The sequence below is a fragment of the Sylvia atricapilla genome, chromosome 7 (assembly GCF_009819655.1).
Source record: "Sylvia atricapilla isolate bSylAtr1 chromosome 7, bSylAtr1.pri, whole genome shotgun sequence".
Lineage (NCBI taxonomy): Eukaryota > Metazoa > Chordata > Aves > Passeriformes > Sylviidae > Sylvia > Sylvia atricapilla.
Window position 1 is genome coordinate 16,059,416 of NC_089146.1, and position 23,553 is coordinate 16,082,968.

At 40.7% G+C, this 23,553-nt stretch overlaps 1 protein-coding gene across 5 annotated transcripts; it reads left to right on the plus strand.

The window, feature by feature from the left end:
- The first annotated feature begins 221 nt into the window (after nucleotides 1-221).
- On the plus strand, nucleotides 222-23,553 carry NFE2L2 (NFE2 like bZIP transcription factor 2). 5 transcript variants are annotated; one of them, XM_066322745.1, is made up of 5 exons: nucleotides 222-359; nucleotides 18,318-18,587; nucleotides 18,747-18,842; nucleotides 19,193-19,372; nucleotides 21,306-23,553. In XM_066322745.1, the coding sequence occupies exons 1-5, from the start codon at nucleotides 336-338 to the stop codon at nucleotides 22,512-22,514; spliced, it is 1,779 nt and encodes a 592-aa protein (XP_066178842.1). In that variant the 5' UTR covers nucleotides 222-335; the 3' UTR covers nucleotides 22,515-23,553. The 5 variants fall into 5 exon arrangements, with proteins under 5 accessions (XP_066178842.1, XP_066178841.1, XP_066178839.1 ...); XM_066322744.1 differs by lacking the exon at nucleotides 222-359 and adding an exon at nucleotides 494-685; XM_066322742.1 differs by lacking the exon at nucleotides 222-359 and adding an exon at nucleotides 874-1,014.

Genomic DNA, 23,553 nt, shown 5'->3' on the forward strand with positions numbered 1-23,553 from the left:
CCTCACGGCCCGGCCCGGAGCAGGGCCGCTCCTCCACTCACCGAGGGCCCCGGGGCAGAGGCTGCCCAGGGCGCGGGGGCCGCGGGGCCCGGCCGCCGGCCCGTGGGAGCGCTCAGCGCGGACGAAGCAGGCGGCACGGCGGCCGCCGCTGCCCGGAAAGCCGCCGCCTCCGCGGCTCCCGCGGGCGGTGAGTGGCTGCGCGGCCGGGCCGGGGCGGAGCGCGGGGGCGGCCGCCGTCCCGGCGCGGCCCCGTCCCCAAACAGCACGGAGAGAAGCGGCGGGCGCTATCGGCCCCGCCGTGCCGGCCGTCGCTGGGCCCGACCCGCGGCACGGAGATGGAGGCGGCCGCCGGCGCTCAGGTGAGAGCGGAGCCGGGCCCGGCCGGTGCGCGCGGGGGGCGGGGCGCCCGTCACGAGCCCGCGGAGCACGTGGCGCGGCCCGCCCCCCGGAACGTGCTGAGTCACGGTAGGGGCGGGGCCGCGCTGCCCGCGGGGGGCCGGGCCCGGGTCAGCGAGGGCCGCCCGCAGCCGCCGCCCGCAGCCGGGGGAGCGCGGGCAGGGCCGGGGCCGGAGCCGCAGCCGCCCCCGAGGGAGCGGACGGGGAGGCGCCGGAGGGGCCGCCCGAGCTCCGCGCAGCCTCGAGTCGCTGCCCTCGGCGGGCCCGAGCGCTCTCGCTTCGCACTCGGGTGAGTTACCGCCGCTTCCCGCTGCTGCGGCCCGGGCCCGCTCCACGCGCTGTCCGGGGCGGCTCCGGGTTCGGCTTCGGGTCCGGATCGGCCTCGCACACGCAGCCCGCGGAGCCGAGGCGGGGCGCACCCCGGGCCGCTGGAAAGCCCCGCCGGCGCTTGGGGCACGGCGCGGACCGAGCCGGGTGGCCGGGGCCGGTGTCCTGGAGGCTCCGAGCGCTGCTGGTTTGTACTCGTGTGTGTGCAGCCTCTGCTCTCGAAGCCTGGGGAAGTTCAGTGCTGTTGCGTTGTAAACTAGCTGCACAAGAGCCGCGTGAATAACTGAAACTGTAATTGAACTCTGTTATAAATTTATATAATTGTGCTTTTCTTGGGCGTTTGACTAGAAACATATCCTTATCAACAGAATGCTAGGTTTAAAGAAGTAATATTAAAGCCTGTTCTGGCGCTGCTTAAATTCTTTTCATACTGCAGAATTAAGACTGAAGTGTTCTAATGCTCTTTTAGTGCGTGTTGGTATAATATATGCTATGCAGTAGAGTTTCTTGTAACACTGTCCATATTTTAGGATCTATAAGTGGGTACTTCCTGGAGGTACTATCACTTCAGCAGCACTGGATGTACCTTTTCCTGTTCATTGGATAGTTCCTTTCCAGTCTTGGGCTGCTCATAACACTGCTTGGCCGTCCGTTTTCCTAGCCCTGGGTAACACAGCCATGACCTCCACCTTGCCTCCTCAGTTTGTTGGCAAATACTGCAAGAGAAATCACTGTCATGGCCTGTGCTACGTAAGCACCCTGTGAATTTGGCTTTGCCTATATTATCCAGGCACTTCTGGTCTCATTCCTGAGGTACTCTTAACAGACCAGTTCCTGTCTGTGTGATTTGCTACCTTCTTCCCCAGTCCACTGTGACTTCTCTTCCAGAAACCTCCCTTTTGTTACTTTTGTTACTTTGTCAGACCCTCTCTCCTAAGCCACCTGTTGCGTTTTTCCTATCTGAGCTCGGCAGCTGCTGATTTCTTCTCTTGCTGACCTAGCCTGAAAAGGCAGTGTGTTTTTTAGATAGTGACTTATCATCATCTTTGACATATAGTCCTAAATGTATTAATTAAATGGAAAATTCACATATGCTGTACCATAAGATGTTCATTCAAAATGAACAAAGGGCAACAGTCTGCATTTAGTCCCTCAGATTTTGCAAGCCAGCAGATGGGAAGGATGTTCTTACTGTCTGTGTGCCTGGTAGCAATAGTCATAGCAGTAAAGGTGAATGTGTAGGGATTGATGAAACTCCTTAATCAGAATATAAAACCTCTACTTTCAGCTATGTACTTCTGGGGAAGTTAGCAGAGCTCTTGCCTGCAATATTCCTGTAAAAAGTATTCCCTTGTACCTTTCTGCCTGGAAAGATGATACACCTCTGTGCACAGAGGTGAAATGGAAGTTTGCCTACATAGAGCTCAGACCATCCAAGAAAAAAGATTGCAGTTGAACAGGGTCTGGATGTTTCAAATCACTCTGGAGAAGGCAGGACTTAGTACCTTTTCTCTTTGACAAATATGAAGTTATGGAAACAGTTTCCTGTAACCTTGTAAAAACGCTCAACAACCCACTTAGTTACTAACTTTGGAGCCTCACAACAAGAAGGCAAGAAGAATTCCCTTTCCAATGCAAATAAAGAAGCTGTGGGTTGCATTAGATTGGAAGTAAGAATAATTGCAACAACTGGCAAAACCAAGTAGACAAATAATTGAACGTGCATGCAAATGTATCTGTTACGTTTTTTCTGCCTAGAGAGGTGTCCTGAAAAGTGTCCACCTCAGTTAGTGTGATCTCTTCAGTATAGAGTAATGAGCAATTACACGTACTTTTCTTTTTCTTGACCTGCTGCATTTAATCATCAAGTGGGTCTATTTTTATTCTCTAATAGCATCTCATTTCCACATGAGGGTAGATTCTGGGGGAAAATCAAACACTCAGGGCTGGCAGCAAGTCTTTGCTCTTTTGTGGGTTTTTTTTGTTGGTTGGTTGGTTTTTTAAAGTTTTTTTTTGGTTGGTTTTTTGGGTTTGGGGTTTTTTTTTGTTTGTTTGATTGGTTTTTTTGTTTCTTGATAATGAGATGTAATAACCTTATTGAATAGGAATATCTCATCACTATATCTGTAGATATATCTATTCATGTATCTATATGGATAAAATTCAGAAATGCCCATATTTCTGAATGTATTGTTATATACTAAAATGGAGGATAAGTTTGGAGGAAGTAGATGAGAGAGTATCCCAAGCACTTCCTTAAGTAAAAATGCATTTAGTTTGACATTCCCAGTAGTTCTGTGCTCACCTTGATATTGAACTGTATTGATAGAGCTTTCTTTCCTTCAAAACTCACAAAAGATACCTTTCAGTTAAACCAGTATTAGATATAATGCAGTGTAGCTGCAGTTTGGCTGAAGTGAATGTAGCCTAGCAGGAGCTGATCTTGTCAATCCATTCAGGAGAACAGCTAATTGGATATTGTTGTTAGTGTAGTAAATATCCCTCATACGAATCCTGTTCTGTAGCATGTCTTTAAAATGTGCCAAGAACTTAGCAGTTGTATTGGAAATTGGGGAAAGTGCAAGTTCATTGTCTCAGAAAACCTGACTACCTGATACCTGACTTGAAGAAATTAATTTTAGCACTCAAACTTGGAGAAGAGATTGGCTTTGAAAGTTTATTGGGAAATGTTTGAAAGAGACCAAACTGGAATAAAAAAGAACATTCATTGTAAGCAGAAGGCAGCTGGATGTTCATGTGTGCTTTAAAGAAGTTGAGATGTTTTTATAGGACTGTGGGCAGTTGGGAAGGTTTGTGTTCACTTCCCATAATGTTCGTGGGCAAAAAATAAATTTTGTCTTTCTGTCTCTTATATTATATTTTTCTTTAATTGAAAAAATAGAGCTGTTATAATACTCATCCTGAATAAGACATGCTGTAGGTTATGTATAACCCTGAACGACAAGGACCAGGAAATGGTTGAAAATTATTATTGTATCTATTGTTGCACCTGAATACTGTTTTGATTTCTTTTGCTTTCTTTACCTCCTAAATTTGCAAAGGAGAAAAATACCTGTGTGATAGGTACTGCTACTTCTGTGATCCTGACTGAAACAAGTACAGCATCAGCATCTTAAACATACCTATTCTGTTAAAAATATGTCAGATACCTTTGTGGTGTATGCTGGGCTTGGTGAGGTGGTGTTGAACACTAGAAGTGCAAACACCCAGGGGAAATATTTGTGTTGAGTAAAATCAATCCATACTATTCCTTACTGGAGTTTTCCATACATAGTTGTAAAAATTTATTGTATTTATTCCTTCAGTAGAACTAAGAAAACTCGAAACAGCGAAAGCTGTTGGAGTTTGTCACTGAAAGTTTTTGGAATGCAGTAGACTTTATAAGGAGAATGAAAATAGTCAATTGCAGGCTCAGAAAAGGACAAACTTGAAGGAGAAAGAAAATATAGGAAGTACAGATGAAGAGGGCAGTAAATGTGTATGCATTTGCCAGTATCTGTTACTGGCATTATCATTACTATGTGTACCCGTATCTGTTATACTGGGTGCGTGACGCATTGTGAAGAAGAAATTAGTTTGATTTTTGTATCTTGAGCACTGCTTCTTTTTTTTTTTTTCTTCTTCTTTGCAATTATAAAGTCTAGCTTTAAAATTATTCCCTAGATTTAGGCCCATTTGTGCAAGTGTGATCTATTTCCAATGATTGTCTTGGCAGAGGCCAGTGCAGTGCAAGTTCAGGCAGTAACCCATTGGCATGAATTAAATATTAATCCCCTGCTGATTGAGTCGCGGCCAGCAAGACGTCCTGCAAAGTCTCTAGGTTAATCACCTGGTTAAAGTTTGCTTTGGCCTCCATCTCATTCCAGCCCTAAGTAACCTATTATTTTCATGTAGCACATTCCTAGAAAACTTGAAAGAGTTTGAAGTCTGTTCAGTTTTCTGATGCAGTATATTTTACCAAAGTTGGACTTTGTGCCACAGAATGCCGCTTTAGGTGAAGGGGAAAGAAAATGACACATTGGTCGGCTTAGTCCTTTTTCGGCAATAAACTGATTTAATTGGTTTTGAAAACACTTCATTTGCTTCCTCAGCAAGTCTTTCAGTATGACCAATGAGAAGTCATGGAGGAGGAGCTGGATTTGTGTTACCCAGGGATGACTGATATACAGTGAACCGCAATGCCGCTCAGGGTTGCTCAACTGCAATTCTTTTATGGCATATTTGTTTCATTAAGGTAAACAATTAAACCAGCGGTAAGAACTGAGGGCGGCACTGCTATTTGTGTGGATAAAACTGCTGAAAACCCTGGAAGGCTTATCTGGAACAGATACTGGCAAATGCATTCAATTAAAGATAGGCATTGTGTACTTTTAGCTTTCCTACCCAGTAACTGCTTTCTGTATGGGAAAACTAAAGCTAGTGACAGTCACATATTAATTTGCAGTAGCAAGAATTTAGTTATCCTATAGCACTTAAGTTTTTCTGAAATAAAAGAGCAGTGTTGCTGCTCCGTGCAGCACAGTAGTGAAACAATCAGAGTGACACCTATTTTGCTGTTTCTATGATTTCTAGATACATATTTCTTATTTTTTATTTACTATTCTTTAAAATAAGGAAATAAAAATATATTCCCCATTATATTATCTTGTTTTAATATTACTTTGGTTTTACTTCGACATGCATTTGCCAGCAGTGGCCATTTCAAATGGAAGCAAAGTCTCTCAGAACCATATATTTAAAGTAAGTATTAATTTGCCACCATACATTTAAATTAAATATTAATTTGGATAACCAAGCAGTCTGCAACAACAACTAGCACAGATAAAAGTGTATAATTGTTGGACTGCTTTGGAGAAGCGCATTCATCTTTATCTTATGAAGGATCTTCTATTTTCTGTCTTGCCATTCTGAGTTCTTGGTGAAATATTTTCTCTGTTTTCTTTAAGTGACGCATTGATTTTTCAATGTGATGTGTCAATATAGTGGCTTTGTATTTGCTTCTTAATTTATATGTTAATATTCACTTTAAAATTCACTTTAAAATACTTAGATGTTTTGACATGTTGTTCTGGAGATCTTGGAAAGCTATTAGGAGATAATAAGAGTGTTAATAACTCAAAGTTAAGTTACCATTGTCCTACCAGCAGAGTATAACTGCTGCTCAGTAGTATATTATTAAACCCTAGCATAAATACTAATGGGCACAGCTCTAGTAGAGTGGGTATAGCTTAGAAATAATACTTACACGGCTGCAACTTGTGCACTACAGATACAGTTGAAGGTTTTTTTAATTATTTCAGTTCAGATTTATGATTTGGCCTGATTAGATGCAATTTTTATATTGGGAAGAAGGAATATAAAACAGTGTTTGTTTAGCAAAGTTATTTGGAAGGTACTGTAAATGACTAATAATGTTTTCCATCTTTAAATGTAAACTGCACCATTTCATGAGGTATGTGTTGATTGTGGATGCTGTTGCAGTACTGAGGGAGTTGAACAACCACTCAACCTTGTAAATTCTTACAGTTAGACTTTTAGCCTAACTTCTGCAGTATTATTATTAGCAATCTAGTTAAAAAAGAGAAGAGAAAGGGAAAGAAAGTTCCTTTAAGATTGAAGTTGCAGCAACAAAGTTATGTAATATCAGTTTGAAACCATATCTTTAAAACCTTTTAAGGAAGTACCTTCTGTATTGCTATGAAATGTAAAGATATGAACTTTTCCCTCCATGCCCCCACTTCTGCCTTGTAGTTTCAAAGTTTTATTGCTGTTTGCTGTATTGATTTTACATGCTGTCTCTTGTAAGTATAACAAAAATTCCACTCCTGGAGACAGCTTGCGAAACAAAGTTTGCATACTGGGGAAATTGACTCAGAAGGAGCTTGGTTGATAGTGTGCCTGTTAGAGGAGGTTTGTTTTATGATTAAGGGTGTGTCTATTTGCTGTGTTTGAAAATTAATACCTACAAAATGTTAAAGCAGTGACTTCTGAACAGCTGAGTTATGTGAAAAGTTGCTATGACTTTGATTTGCTTCCTGCTCAGGTCATCACCATCATTTTGCTGTAAAATATAAAATGATAGAAAGATCATGGGAGTTTTTGTTTGTTTGAAACCTTGTGGTAAAATGAGTTCTTCCTACTTATTGCTTCGTTTAGAGTGGGAAAATTCCTGTGCTGCTTGGGCTCCCCGTTGGGGGATCCCCATTCAGAATTCCCTGGCAGTGTGTGTTTGTTGCAGGTCTGTCACTCAGAATGCTGAAGAGGGCCAGTTTTAATGTCTGCTCTGCAGCTGGCCGCCTGGGCAGGGGCACTTCATCATTTCTTCTTTCTGCCTTCAGGAGCTGTTTGCTTGAGTTACATGCTGTTGGGTAAGAAGACTGAATTTTGTTCTAAATCAGGGTATTTCCAGTTGGGTTGCATGCAGTTATGTGGCCAGATGACGTGTTTCACGATCAGCTGGGTAGCAGAACGTGGACAAGAGAGGATGGCAGGGATGAGTGGGTGGCTCTGAAGGTTGGTGCAGCTCAGCTCAGAAGGGTAAGATTTTCAGATGCTTCATGGCCAGAAGGAGAACATGGAGACATTAGCAGCAGAGGTCATCCAACCCCTGTCAGTGGAGGTGTTCACCCCAGTTTGTGACGCTGATGCTGGACTTCACCACTATCACAGGAGGAGTCACTGATATATCTGCACCAGTGCAGGTTATATAGTCAGGAAGTGTCATTGGTACAAGTGTACAGTAGACCCTGGTGCAGTCTGCTGTGAATTACTTGACATGAGATGCATAGACATGTTTTCTGTTTTATGACACAGATTTATATTCACACTTGGCTTTGTTTCTACTGTAAATGGGTCTTGAGCAGATCTGTGTCAGCTGAGGAATTTCTGGAAGATTGGCCCACTGATATTTGTAAAATAAATCAAACAAACCTGAGTTAACTTTTGAAACAAGTAGGATTTAAGATGCCAAAGGATGAAAATAGAAGTTTGTCAGTAACAAAAATGGTGCTAGTAAAATAGCATAATATGAAAACAAGAACTTATATTTGAATCTAAACTGTGATTTCTGACAGCTGGTCTTCCAAATTATTTAAATTTAATTATTTGGCTATGGAAATGCATGCCATATTAATGTGCCTTATGGCTGTGTAACAGGTTGTAACACAGAGTTACAGCACAGTGACTTCTGATACTGTGCTTTTCTGTTTTGGTTTTAGCGTTTGAACTAGAATGTTATCAGGTTAATTCTTCAACTAGTATGAATTGTTGTGACTCAGTGAAATGTTGTAGTGCCATGGAATGTTTTCTGGCTTGATTTATAATCCTTTATCACTGACCACTTCAGAAGTCTAGTCTGGGCTGACCACTCTTGGGAATCTTTGCTCAGCTGACAGCTCGTGTGTACATCTCTAGACATCTTTCATCTCTCAAAGTTTCTTTTTGTTCCCAAAGTGAAGAATGAAAGCTATTTAAAAAATAAAACTGTTAATGGAGCGCTTTGGATTGTTCTGAAACACTGTCACTAAGGTCAGACCCACAGAATTATTTTAAATTCAAAATGAAGCTTGGGATGAGAGCTTTTGATAAAATGGGCTCTGAGTCTACTCTATACTCCAAGGGGACAGACATGGAAGAAGCCCCAAGGAAAGTGGTGGGTGGTGGAGGCTCTTGATTTGGGTGGAAGGGCAGGTACTGATGGTTGAGGTTTGCAGTTTTGTTGTTCTTTTGAAGATAAGGAGCATTACTTTGGCAAGAGATATAGAACCATTTACCTGCTCTGGTTTAGGCATTGGAAGATGAGTTAGATCGTTTTGCTTTCAGAATTTAGAAATTGAGAAGTGAGGGCTGGAATGCACCACACAGACAAACCTTTACTTTTCTACCCAGTTATTACTCACTTCCTCAGTGGGTTTACCTTTTTTAAGCAAAAGCTCTCATTGAGGACAGAAATGATAAATTGGCATGTAGATGCCTGACTTGTTGGCCCTTATTGAGCTTTCTGATTTAGTTGTTTAATTTTGCAGGACCTTCATATGAAAGAGATTCCTGAAGCCGTTGTGGGGACTGATGATTTCTGGAGGCTTGGTTTTTGCAGATAAATGTGTGGATTACAAGTGCTTAAGAAAATGAGTAAAATCTATCCTTGCTTCATTCTATGGAAGGATAATTCATGCATCTTGGTGTGGCTAGAGAAAAGGGAAAAGCTACAGGAACTCCTTTCATGCAAATTAAATAATGATTTCTATGATGTTATGTGTAAATTTAGGCAGTGTTCTTGGTCAACAGTGCACAGTTGAATGGTATTATTATTGACTGAAGTATGTCACTAATGAAGGCTGTTCACAGTGTCAAATTAAGTTCACAGTGCAATTTAACCATGAATTACTCTTTTGGAAAGATATTGCCAGCACAGCTAAAACCTGCCCCTCTGGGTATTCCTTTCTCAAACCTGTTATGGTTCTGTACTGCCCAAGTGGTGAGCAGTTGAATAGCAATGTATTTTTGGCCTCCATTCTAGGTTTGGTTTCTTTTCCCCTTGCAGAAACTAAGTAAGTATATTAGAGGTTGAACACTCAAAAAAACTGCCCCTGTCCCTGTTTGTTTAGTGAGAACTGTGCTCTGACCGAATTCCCAGCGCTGTCTATATGGATTATGTATGTGAAAAGGGCACAAAGGTATTTAACACCTGTGTTCCACGGAGTGCGGTGGGAACTGTGTACCTATGTGCTCTGCCAGATGTGGGCACATCTGGAGCAAACACTGTTCCCTGCAATACAACCCTGTTCTTAAGCTTTTAGTCTTAAGATAGTACTCCTGGCTGATGGGATGTTCGTGTGGAATGTCCTTGATGCAGCCACAGTAGCTGCCTGTGTTTGTGCAAGAGGGCTGCTGGGTGTGTGAGCCTCATTGCTCTCTACCTCACCCAGGCACTCCAGTTGCTTGTCGCTTCATCGGGAAGCAGATGAGTGCAGTGGAAGTTCCAAGACTGCCTCTGGTAGCGTTAGAGCATGCAGTGTCCACATCCAGGCCCTGCTGCAGCTGTAGTGACCCAGCTCCAGCGTGCTGTCCCTGGAACTTGCCCAGCCATCAGCAAAACCACAGCTGGAAACAGGCATTGTAAACTAAGATGCCAATGCGGTGAAAACGTGAAGTACAAGAAAGATATAATCCTGGAGAATATATGGACCCTCAAACAAACACACAGTTTTCATGTTTGGTTTGAAACATGCTTTTCCAAAAGGTGTGAACTCGAATTAGTGGCTAATAGGTTATAGCCTATTTATATAACCTAATGTTATTTGCAGTTTTTAATGTTCTTTTCTCAGTTCCTATGTTCATTTTACTTCCTGATTTGTTTGATTGGACAAAAGAATGTGCTATAATTTGACTGGATCATGTTTCCCAGATGACTGAGCCATTATTATAAACAAATCCTCTAGTATAAACTAGTGAATATCCTGTGTCAATGTCTGCAGAGTACATGTTTCGCTGAGTACAGCAGAACAGCTTGAAGATAATAATTTAACAGCTAATTGTATTTCAAATACTGTAGGTTCAATATAGAAAACAAAGTGGGATGCAGAGGCTTTCGTATTCCTGTGACTAAAAGATCAGCAGTATTTTTTTTTTATATTATTTGTTTACATATAGTTTTTTTGTTGTTGTATAAATGACAAAATTCAATAAATGCCTGTTTCATTATGATGCTGTTTTAACTTGGGAAGAAAAAAAACCCCAAACACAAATAAAGCCATTAAAGCTGTATTTCTTTTCGGAAGAGCTGGTCTATCTGAGATGGCTGCTGTTTGAATACCTGTCAAGATGGGGTTATATGGTTTAGTACATGGTGATTAGACAACAGCTAGAAAGTCAGCCACAGCAGAATTGCTCACTTGACTTGTTGGGGCAGCGCAGCAGAATTTTGTTGATGTATCAAGCAAAAACAAATAGACTAACCCACTCTTAGAAAACAATCCTGTATTTTTGCCAGCCTCCCAAGTTCATTATGCAACTTGTGTAATAGATTGTAACTTGAATACATATTAACTTTTTGTGCTTATTGACTTGCTTTTGTAATGCTGCTGATGCAAGATAAAGAAATAGCAAGTCAATAACTCTGCTAGGCTGAAAGAGGGATTCAGAATTGGAGTGTAAGGGACTGCAACACTACTAGCCAAAATATACTGTGGAAAAGTGAAAATTGGATTAACACAACATAATTAAGACTGAAAAGAGAAAAACAGAACCCATTTAACTAAAACAGCAAAGCTCTGAAAACATGTATGGCTCATTGCTTTAGATACAGATGCTTCAGAAAGCATTCTGGGATGTCAAGAGTTCTAGGACTAAGTTTGAAGACAGTTTGAAGTGGGATCACAACCATGGCCATTTTTTGTTTGGTCTTAGCAGCCGTGGTAGCATTTGTAGATATGGGCATAATTCAGTTTATTTAATAAAAAATTAGTGTTGTCATTTGACCGTGTTAGACCTTACTCTGTCTTTTCCTTATGACTAAGGCAGAAATAAGGGAATTTGGAGCAGATGCAATGCTCCAATGATAGGTCTGGTCCTCTGTATTGGAGGATAACTGGAAAAATCAGGTACTGGACAAAGAAAGTACGTACCAATGTCAAACGTAAGATTTTGCTTTCTGTAAGCCATGCAAATGAGGCAGTGGATTTGGGATTATTATTTTTTTCTTTTTAAGTATGTTGAGACAGGATCAGTCTAGACCTCACTCAGCCCCTGGAAACCAATGCTCTATATTAAACTCTTACTATTTTAAACCTGCCATCTAAAATATGTATTGATTAAACAATTTAGAAAAGCACAGCTGCTTCTGGAGTGTCTGAGATAGATCATGAAACAGGCTTCTGCTGAAAGATCTGCAGCACTGAGCAAGAATCCCCTGATCTGCTGTACCATAAATGGTCACCTCAAAGCACACTAGATGTGATGGGAATAGGACATAGATATTTGTTTCTGACTGTTGATGATGAGTTTGAGCCAGAGAGGAGAGTGTTGCTCCTGCTGCTGTGCCCCAGACAGGGAGTGCTGTGAGGCACTTGCACTTGTCCAGTGTTTTAAGGAGTGTCAGCAAGGTGGGTGGGGATTGATTTTGCAGAAAAAGAGAAGACTTGCCAGAGTGAAGAAGTGAACTGTTCTGTGTCCTTCCTTTTCCTCTTCTTTGCTGAAGAAAGGTGTTTTTCTTTACCTGCTTTGGTCTTGCTTTACTGTTAACATTAGGATTTTGCAGGTTTTGGAATTGAAATAAAGTTAGTACATTAATGACCATAAACAGCCTTCAACCGTTATTTTTTATTAGGGGGTTACATTCTTGCTCATTTTATGTTCTTCATGCTTAAAGAAACTTGTCTTTTCACTAATACAGGGTGTGTTTTTTACAAGGTATATACAAGGTATATTTATTCCCTGGCAGTTTGGAAAGATTGCTTAGCATGGGATATGTTCAAGAAAACCATCATGTTGAGAGCTGTACATCACTTACAGACTTAACCTTTGTTGATACCATTCCTGGAAGGTGGCATTTCAGGTAAAATACATAAATAATCCACTTCTCAGAGGAGTTGTTTGTGGAGTGGAGGTTGGGAGAATGTGTGAGTAGTATCCAGAATTGTGCTTCCAGCCAGGCAGAGCCTCTCCTAGTCTTTGTCAGAGTAATGCCCTTAGGCAAGGCTTGCAGTGAAGTTTTCTTAAGAATGCTGGACAACCCAGCCAAGGAATTTTTCAACTAATCTAATTTATAAATGTAGATCCTGACAACTTGACATTTATTGAGATAGCTTGCTGTAATGCAGTGGGAGGTACAGTCTGAAATACGAGATGTGTGTTAGGAGAAAATAGAAATTTGCATACACAGACGTAACATTTCAGGAACGGCGCTTGTCTGGCTCTGTTGGGGCAGAAGAATGTCCCAAGATGCACCTTCAGCATGGACAGCGTTTAACAGGTTTATTTATACAGACAGGGAGTGAAAATTCTCCAGCAATATAATTTCTTTAAAGCTAGGGCTTTTCAACCCTTTTTGAGTCCTTTCCTAGGTAAATTAGCCTACCAGAGCTTTAAGAGTGTTTTGTGGCTCAGGCATCCAAAGACTTTAGGAGCAGGAAGAGCAAATGGGCATGAAGAAAGAGAAGCAGGCTGCTGTAGTGTCAAACATACTGGTTTAGTGTCAGTACAGTCACACCAGTGTTAGATGGCACTGGTATGAAAGACAGAAGACATCCCCTTGCATCCATCCAAGCACCTTGTTGCCTTCCAGATTTCTTAGAAGGTCTTGGTGGAAAATGTGGGAACAGCTCTGCAGGGCAGTGGGGGATTTGACCTTGTGTATTCACAAATCACATGTTGCTGTCATGTGGCTTTGTTTGACAGCTGTCTGTTCTGTCACACTTCTGACATTGCTGTTTTACCCCCCTGCCCACCAGTGTAAATAACTTCTGTCATTCCCTTTTCCCCATTCTTCTCAATTGTTTTTAAAAAGTTAGGGTGTTGGGCTAACTTTGTCTGCTTTCTGTGCCTTCTCTTAAGCATAAGGCTTATATGTCCAGAATTTTGTTCTGTTATTGTAAGCTCTTATTAAGTAACTTACCTTGAAGAAGATTTAGAAAACCAAACAGTAGTTGTGGAGATGTGAGAGATCATCTGAAAGCATTAAATTATTTATAAATAATTCTTAAAAACTACTTGAACAAAATCAGTTCCTCCAGAGGATAATGAGGTGAAAACCTTCAGCTGCTGCTTCCAGTGTGCTTTTCTTAAGTGTTAAGATGCTTCCAGCTCCTCTTGTACTTACCTTATTACTTGATGGCCTCCTTTTCATTTTTGCCTTGAAGTGTCTCAGGTCCTTGAGCCTGTTTCACTTCCAACACTTGTTATTAAAGTTTTTATTTTTATGTAAGGTGCTTTTTTCTTCATTCCCTTCACTTTCTGGAAAACAGATAATAATTAATGGATACTTTGCCCTGTCTCTTTCTGTGACTAAGCTGTAGGAATGCTTTCCTTCTTCTTGTGTGGTGCTGGTCTGAGCTCCCTGCTGGATGCAAAGCCATTGATTCTGTTGCTCTTCTGTTGACTCATGCTGGCATGTGAAATCATCTGTCTTTGTGAGGTTAGGTGCTAACAGATCATGGGAAAGGAAAACAAATCCTTGTCTGGTGAGAGATGCTGCTCCTGTTATCTCAGTTTATGGTGCAAAGGCATGACTTTAGAAGCAAATGCACAAGCCATCAATGTGTATCCAGGGGTTGGCTTACAAGGTGTTGAAGGTACTGAGATTGTTTCTTTGCTGACACCTGGGCTGCTGGATGTTTCCATTCTAGCAAGGCTACCTGTAGATGGCTTATATTCCAGACAACACCAAAACCAGTCAGATAAGCCAAATAAGGATGAAACAAAAGATTAGCATTTTGTTTAAAGCATGGAAGTCAGTCTATGAAAGTAACGTGAAAACAGGGTCTCTTTGTTTACCCTTCTGCAAATGTTTGCTTAGGAGCAATAAGAGTTAATTGTCAAACTTAACAACGTAGTCAGAGATTTTCTCATCAAATGTATAACAGACTCTGCCCAGATGGCAAATGCTGATATGTAAATGTAAAACATGAAAATTTCCATTGGGAGCCAGATGGTGGCTTAATGTGAATTGTTTAACATTTATGTTTATCTTATTAAAAGTGCCTTTATATGTCCAAACTAAGCTATCAATGTGGCTGGAAGAGCATATCACTAAATGAACAGAAAAATCAAACCATCAGTACAGGGCACCTCCTGCTTACATGGATCATGGGAAAGCAAACATGTCTTCTGTTGAGTTGTTTCTCTGTGTTCAAACTTGCAAAGAAAATCAAACCAAACCCAACCAAAACTGAATCACTGTTTGTCTGCTTGGGAAAAGTCTTAAACCCATACCGTTTTCTCCAAAGCTAGAAGTGTTGTATGGCAGTACTAGCCCGGTTGAATGCTGTAGTGTATTTGCCCTTGGCCTAGGTGCTGGTTCAGAGGGAAGGAGCTGAGCTGCAGGCGAGGGGAAGCACCGTGGCTGCACTCCCTCCTGGGCACAGGCCCGGCTCTTCCCGCGCTGCCAAACCCATCGTTTCCTCTGGTGCAATCCAAGAAGTTGCACAAGGGAGGAAAGAACAAGTGGGCGCTTGTGGAGGCTGTCACATGAGGCTGTGCCTTTGCAGTAACTGTGTCTGATATTCAGGGAAGTGGTCAGCCGGGCTCTGAAGGGCAGCAGCCAGCTCCGGGTCAGATGAACAGACTCTTGGTGCATGTGTTCCAGTTTCCATGCCAGTCTGTGCTCACTTGTCCCTCCGAACAAGTCTGTCAGAGACCAGCACATCATGTTGAGGCATCTAAAAACCAGTGTTTTCGCACAGGAGAAGGGAACTCATTTTCATAGCTTCAGCTTTAACACTCCAGGCATTGAGTACACACTTAATCTGGGTAGTCTGGGGTGTTACTTCTGGGATACTTTCACAGTCAAAGGGGAAAATTGCTTCAGTCATGAACCTAAAGTAGAGTGCCTGCCTGTGTGGGTACCTCTGTGAATGTGTGTGCTGGTGTTCGACAAGGCAGGGAATTAAAGAGGAAGACTGTGGGGAGGCTAAAGGAAGAAAATTGCAAAATGTTTGCTTTAGACTGCAAAGGGTTTTTTAAGAGTTCTTTGCCATTACCTCGTGCTTGTGGTTGTGATTCATTCCTTAGTGAATCACTGGTCAGTGTTGCCTCCCTTAACTTTGACCTGAGGCTTTGGAGTAATGACCAGAATTCTTTTTTTTCTCTTGAAAAGAGAAGTACAAGCATTGGCTGAAATTATAGATAAGTGTAAAGTGGCAGGTTAATATTTAAATCAGTGTGCTGTTAGATACTGCATATTTGCTTATTGACCAGAAGAACACTTCCTCCATGTAGCCCATTTATGTTAAGAGTAATTAGCTGAATTGTTATTCAAAGTTAAGACTAATACTGCTGTATTTATGTACAACTTTTCAAACTGAAAATAGGAGGGCTCTTTTCCAGTTACATGGTGGTAACAAAAACAAAACAACCCATCCTATTGGTTTTAAGTGTCACAAGCACAACTAAATAAAATTTAAAAGTGCTCCTGACAAGCATTGCTCTCCAGGGTAGAACATGACACTGTTTGGCAAAGCTCAGCTCTTTGCTAGAGATAAGACATTGACCTAAATATGGTCCCTTGAAAAATGGTGACAGGAGCCAATCAGTGCTGTCATATTTGTCAAACAGCAATTCAAGATCCTGACAATCTTGATAAGTATACAAGCATATTCATTCAGACAAGAATCCTGAACTGACTGCTGCACACACAAAGAAGCAGTGGTGTACAGCCACAGCATTTTCTTTGGTCAGCTGGTGTCTTTGGAGACATCTCATCCCACAAAGGAGGCGGCACCCAAAGCTACTTACTTTGCTAATAAATATTAGAATGGCTGAAAGATGTCATAGCTGGGTCTTAAGTTTCTGTACTAAGGCTATGTGGATTTTCTTCTTAGGGAAAATGTGTTTTGTCTTCTGTACCTCTGTAGCTACAGAAAGAAAAATTTTTGGTTTTCATGATTTAACCTGAAACTGAGCACCAGTTCTGATATTTTTGTGCATTATACACACGCATGCAGAAAAAAAATATTTTGAGTCAGATTTTTAATGGTGCTTTGTAAATGAATAATTCAGAAGTGAGCCCTAAAATCCAGATCCTGCAGTTTTATCCAGAACATATTGCAAATGCTCAGAGACTAGGAAACACTTTTGGATCTGCTGCAGAAGGAGACACTGAGCAGCTGGTAAACTACTGGCCCTTAATGAAGCTATACCATATTGCAGTATCTCCAATTACTGCAGAACTTAATTAGTTCATTTTACCCTGCCAATCTGGAAAGACCAAACATTGTCTGGGGCAGCCACTGTAATAATTTCATCTTCTTCATTGCTGGCCATTAAAGCTGATTTTGGTCTCTCCCAGCAAGGTATATTAAATATGTTTTAGAGTTGGGAGTGCCTGCATTGTGTTACACAAAGGTATTTTACGTAACTACCCAGTTTTAGTAAAAATACATTTTTTTAGTTATTAGTAGTAGTCATTCATATCACATGGAATGAGGACCCTGAAATTATTGTTCAGATGTGGACTTGGCCTAAAGCTTTTTGCCATAGCTGTTGTACAGACATCATCATTTTGAATGGCAGCATGAACTGGCGTTTGGGTTACTTTGCTTCTCTATTTGAAACTAACCTTCAGAGAGAAGGGAATGTTTTAATTTGATATGATGGCAAAAAACTGTATCTTGGGTGTAGAGCTGCAGAGTGAATCAGGAAGGTTCTGTTTAAATGAGATGCAGTATTTGGTGCATGATTTGTACTGTGTTGATTTGATGAGGATGCCCAATGCTGAACATTATTTTCACATGCTGCCCTAAAGGGGAATTTTAAGCACAACAAAACATGATGTAAAATCAAAAATTTCCAGGCACCAGCTAAATGGTTGGCATTTACCTGTCTGAGAAATGTGGCTAGCAAGTATTACGATTCTGTATCAGCAGAAATACAAATCAATAAATTTTGAATGTTAGGTTTTCTTCATAGAAGAAAATACTCCAGACTTCAGCCCTAAAAGCATTGACTATTTGAACAGTAAAAAAACTAAAACAAAAGAATCCACTAACTCCCTTGCCCTCTTTCCCCTGATAAAAAATCCTGATGCAATAAATTAAAAGTAATTGTAGCCGCACCAAATAGTATTAAGCAATTGCTTTTTCCTAAACAGCAGAATTCCATTTGAATGCTGTAATGAGTCAGGGGCTAACTCATTAACGATATTTGAGACCCTGCAGCCACTGTTTATACTCGGCTTCTCCAAAGCAGCCACATTTAGAACATCAACATAGACTAAGCTTTAAATTACAGTTTTTTACTGATAGTCTGTCTTTAGTGCTAGTGTTGTTATGTCAGTTCCTGTCTTTGAAACCAGACTCTCTTCCAGCTCTGAAGCTCTGTTCTCCTGATCTTTAAGATTAATACCAGAATGGAACATTAATATTCCAAAAGACATTTTGTATTATGGCTATTATAGTTACTTCAGGAAGCCTCTATCATGGTTTTAGTCAGCTTTTGCAGTTTTACAAGAACACGTGAAAAAAAATTTACATGGTCAAACTTTTCAATTTCTCTCTTTTCTTCTAAAAATTACTTTCTTTGTGACAAATTTGTCCTGTATCTTCATGTTTTCTATGAGACAAGTTGAAAAAGAAGAATGTATTTATCCTTTGGCTAGTTCCTGTATTTCCTTACCAATTGTAATAAATTCGTGGTTTCTGTGAATCCTGTATGTGGGCCACAGAAACCAAACCACCAGACCACACACTTCAGAAGGGTCATATAGAGCCATGTTTTATTTTGGTAATTTTGTAGGATTGAGGGAATAAGCTTCAGTTACATGAGGCTACCCATATGACACACAGATTAAAAGCTTTGCTGTTGTTGTAAAGCAGTTCGGCTGGGGAGAAACTTGCTCAAAAAAAGTATTTCTGTTGCAGGACATGAACTTGATTGACATCCTTTGGAGGCAAGATATAGACCTTGGGGCAAGACGTGAAGTTTTTGATTCTAGTCAGCGGCAGAAGGAGTATGAACTTGAGAAACAGAAGAAACTTGAAAAGGAAAGACAAGAGCAGCTCCAAAAAGAGCAGGAGGAAGCCTTGCTGGCTCAGCTGGAGTTAGACGAAGAGACAGGTGAATTCATTCCTGTGCAGCCAGTTCAGTGCATTCAGTCAGAAAATACTGAGCCACCCATTGTTTTCTCACAGGTAAACTCCAGTGTTTTGAGTGTGTTCAACCCCTTTTCCATTCACAGGAAGCCATAATACTAGTGGCTGCCTAAAATGAATTTGCATGTGTTGATGTAATAGAAGATCTTCTGTTACTTCAAGATGCAGTAACCTTTCTTCATAAATTTTCCTATTTAGACCACAGAGCCTTCAAAACCAGAAGCAGAGGCCTTATCCTTTGATGACTGCATGCAGCTCTTGGCAGAAGCATTCCCATTTATAGATGAGCATGAGGTAAAAAATGCACAGTTCAGTGATTTCGTGGCTGTTCTTCCATGAGGTCAGTCTCATGTCTTCTCTGACTGGGATTTGTCTTCAGCATAAGACTGATCTGTGATCTGAATTTTCTCCTCAAGCTGGCTCCAGCTGGCATAAAGCAGTGGGTATGCTTGAGCCTATTTTTATATTTTTCCATTATATTAAAAAAAAATGTTTTTCTTAAGAAACACCTCCTTGTTCTACAGAAATGGTAGAACTCCAGAAACTAAATTTTTGCTTTGGAAAATGCACGTCTGTTTTTTTGAGTGGGTTTTTTAGTTATAGTTGTTTTGTTCGGCTTTTAATTTTTTGTTTAAACCCTTCAGGATTCTTCAGCTGCATTTCAGTCACTGGTTCCTGCTCAGGTCAATAGCAACCCAGCCTTCATTTCCTCTGATCAAACTCAGCCACCTGAATCCCCTGATCTAGTACAACCCACTGATGCAGAGAATATGCAGAACATAGAGCAAGTTTGGGAAGAATTACTGTCCCTTCCAGAGTTACAGGTTAGTATGATAAGCACCTGAAAAACAAAGCATGATTTTTTTGGAGGACTACAGTATTTTAGAAGGCAGTACAATAGCATCTGAACAGATGGTGATTATGACTTGGTTTCTACACCTGTAGGGTGCTTATAACTCAATATAAGCTTTATTTTTTTTCAAAAAAGAGTATCTTGAAAAACATACAGAAAGAATGAAATGAGTTGTTTATGGATAAGCCTTAACGAAACACTTCTCAGCCAGAACTTCCTCATGTTTAGCAGGCCACTGTTTGCCTCTGTGTGCAGCTTGATACAGCATGATCATTGTTAAAACTCAGCTGCTCAAAATAGACACTTCTGAGTAATGAATTTACAACAGGAATTGTTTTCACAAGTGTTACTGTAAATGTTTGGGGGCTTTTTGGCAGTGTCTGATTGTGGGAATATGATTACTTTTGCATTCAACTTTTATCTAAGGAAAAGGTTTTTTAAGGCTGATAATGGAGTATATATTTAGGTACACAGAAGAGTCAGATACATTTATATGAATGCTATTTATATATATTGAATAAGAACAACTTGTGTAATGTACCTGAACTGCGTATTTCAAAGGAACAAAAAAATCACTTTGCTAATACAGAGAATATGTAGGGATTTTTATTTATGTTTCTATTATGTTTCTATTTCTATTTTCCTTATATTTTACTATGAAATTGAATCAATTTATTTTCAAATATATTACTGTAGAATGTCATCATGCTTTCCAGCATGCTGCTGCTCTACTTTATGCTATTAATGCAAGAGGTGATTGCTTGGTGAATGTCCATAAATCTGAATCATATTTCAAAAAGCAAAAGTGAAAATTAGCAGGACCTGAATTTTTCCTGCCACTCTCCCTTTTCCCTTCGTATTCTTATATTTTTATATTCTTCTAGTTTTCTAACCTGATTACTGTGTTTGGCCTAAAGGCTTCACATAAGTAACAAGGGCAATTGGCTGTGAAGAGACAGCAGTGATGGTGAAAATACATTAAGAAACCAAATCAAAATTATCTGTTGCAGTAATTCTGAATAGTAATTGAATCATTTTCTGGGAAAAAAAAAAAAAAAAAAAAAAAAAGATAATTAGAGTGAGGACACTGCCTTTTACAAATTATGTTTAGAGAAATGGAAAAATAGAGTTCTCACATTGGAAAATCTTGGCTTAAGCTATGAACAGCCTCTAATTAAGTGATTCTGGGTGACAGCAGGCCTGTTTATTTCAGCTTCAGTTAGGCAACTGCCGCCCTGTTGGAAAGTTGTTTTTGTAGCCAGTGAAAACCCATCAGTGGAGCAGTCTGATGCTCACACTGGTGTTAGCCAGCTGAACTAACGTGTGTTCGCCAGGCTCCATGTCAGCAGTCTTCTTGCTTCACCAAGAATTACATTGCTCTGTGCTGAACAGCACCTTCATTCAGTAAATCCTGGAACAATCTTGGTTCTGAGGAACCATGACATGAAAGTAATGGTGCTAGAAGTAATTGTTTGGTGTACCTGCTCATTAGGTCTCATTCAAGAATTTTACATTTCTGTACTCACGCCATTCCTACCAGTGTTGCTCGTGAGAAGCTCAGACCTGGCAGCTCCAGGATCCCCACTAGCAATTACCAGAACAGGAGGGCTCCATGCACTTTCTGTGGCACACTGGAATGGGTGTCTTCAGCATCTTGCCATGAGCCTGAGAGGCTCTGCTCTCTTACTGTGAACAGCTTTGTCCGGAACAAGTTGTGTTGTGCTCTTGCTCTGCTATCTGTCATCTTCCTCTTCATAGCACAAGGGTGCTGTGGTCATCTAGACAACACTGCTATAAAACCCCTTTATGTCCATGTTGATTGCTATTTAATGCTTTTGGGTTGTAGAAGAGTTTTGTCAATTGGAGATGTGTTGCTCGACTTCTCCCTTGCATTCCCCATCTAGTGCCTGAACATCGAAAATGATAACCTGGCTGAGGTGAGCACAATCACGAGCCCTGAACCCAAGCCAGCAGAGATGCACGACAGCTACAATTACTGCAGCTCAGTACCCGTGCTGAAAAAAGACGTTAACTGCAGTCCAGATTTCCTGGATGGTATGGAGGGCCCCTTCTCGGGTATTTTGCCACCAGAGGACACCAGCCAGCTGAGTGTGAACTCTTTAAATGACACATCCCCTTCAAACCCTGATTTCTGTGAGGATTTCTACACCACGTTTATTGATACAAAGGTGAACGGTGATGCAGCAGCAACGAACACTATCAGTCAATCCCTGGCAGAGATTCTAAGTGAACCTATTGATCTTTCTGACTTTGCACTGTGTAAAGCTTTTAATGGCAACCACTCAGGGACTAGAGCAGAATGTAACGATTCTGACTCTGGTATTTCACTGAATGCGAGTTCCAGCGTAGCATCACCGGAACACTCTGTGGAATCCTCTGTCTATGCAGATAAGACTTTGGGTTGCAGCGATTCTGAAATGGAAGACACGGATAGTTCTCCTGGGAGTGTGCTGCAGAGCAGCACTGGCGTGTACTCGTTGCACCTCCAGGATGGAGTGTTCTCTTCCTTAGGGCCAAGCACTCAAACACCAAGTTTGTCGTGTACGAGCACGCCGAAGGAAGAACCCCCTCCTGCTCCCAGCCAACCCAAAGCTCCCTTCACAAAAGATAAACCTCCAGGCCGCCTTGAAGCTCATCTCACGAGAGATGAGCAAAGAGCCCGAGCGCTGCAGATCCCTTTTCCTGTTGAAAAAATCATCAATCTCCCTGTTGCGGACTTCAGTGAAATGATGTCTAAGGAGCAGTTCAATGAAGCCCAGCTGACACTTATTCGAGATATACGCAGGAGAGGCAAAAACAAAGTGGCTGCTCAAAATTGCCGTAAAAGAAAACTGGAAAATATAGTAGAACTGGAGCATGATTTGAGTAATCTAAAAGATGAGAAAGAGAAATTGCTTAAGGAGAAAGGAGAGCATGACAGGAGCCTTCATCAAATGAAAAAGCAATTTACCACCTTGTACCTCGAGGTCTTCAGCATGCTGCGTGATGAAGACGGAAAGCCTTACTCTCCTAGTGAATATTCACTGCAGCAAACTCGAGATGGCAATGTCTTTCTTGTTCCTAAGAGCAGGAAGTCAGGGACTAAACTTTGAAGGGCAGTACAGCTGGCTCCTGTTCTCTGAGTTACTATTTTTGTATCATGATAGTTTTTACTGTGAGGTGGAATGCAGAATTAAGTAATGTTTGTCAAGTAAGTCTATGCAATGATAATTTTAAAGTTGTTAACTAGTTTATGGAAGATGCAAGTTGAAAATTAATCACATAATGCAGATGGGCATATACAAAATTGTTAATCTGACTTTATAACAGACATTTCCTTCTTATAGCACCACTTTGCCTAGTTTCCATATATATGTAAATATTTAAATATGCCATATTTATATACTGTTCCTATCTATTGTTATATTAATAGATTTATTTGAGATATATATAAAAATTATTTTAGCCTTCTAAATATAATTTCTTGCAAGACAACCAGGATGGCTTCTGGCATTTTTTATAAATATGCAGTAGTGTTCCCCATTTTTCTTACACATTTATACTTACTTTATATTTAATATATTGATTTAGTATAAAAGTTGACACTCAGTGTTTGATTATGCTTTATCAGCTCAATAAACTCTTTTAACTCTAATTCATACATCTTTATTTCCCTAAAGAAGAGAAATCCTTGCTAGTTTTCCAAGGCAAAGTCTTCCTGTAGTACAATAATCAATCACACAGCAGTGTCAGCATTACTTCATTCAGCTTCATTTTAATAACCTTTGGAAAGACCATGTAACACAAAGTTTGAAGTCTATGCTAAGCTCACATTTTTGTTTTCCTCCTTGAGCACTATGTAAATTCACGTGATCTTTTCTCCAAAGGCATTTAAAATCTGCTAAAGCATTGTCAGCATTATGCCTTTTTCCAGCTAAAATTTCTGTAGGCTTTTGAGCAATTCTTCTAGAAATACACTACTGTGCCTCTGACTTAATCAACGAGCATCACGTGTCCCTGCTGTTACTTTGGTGCTTACAGAAAACTGCATACTAGCAGCCACCTGCTGTTTGGAATCTCTGCTCAGTGAATTGAAAAGCTTTGTGGAGTCTAAGTTATGATTTATAAAAGAATAAAAAATGAGCAACTAAA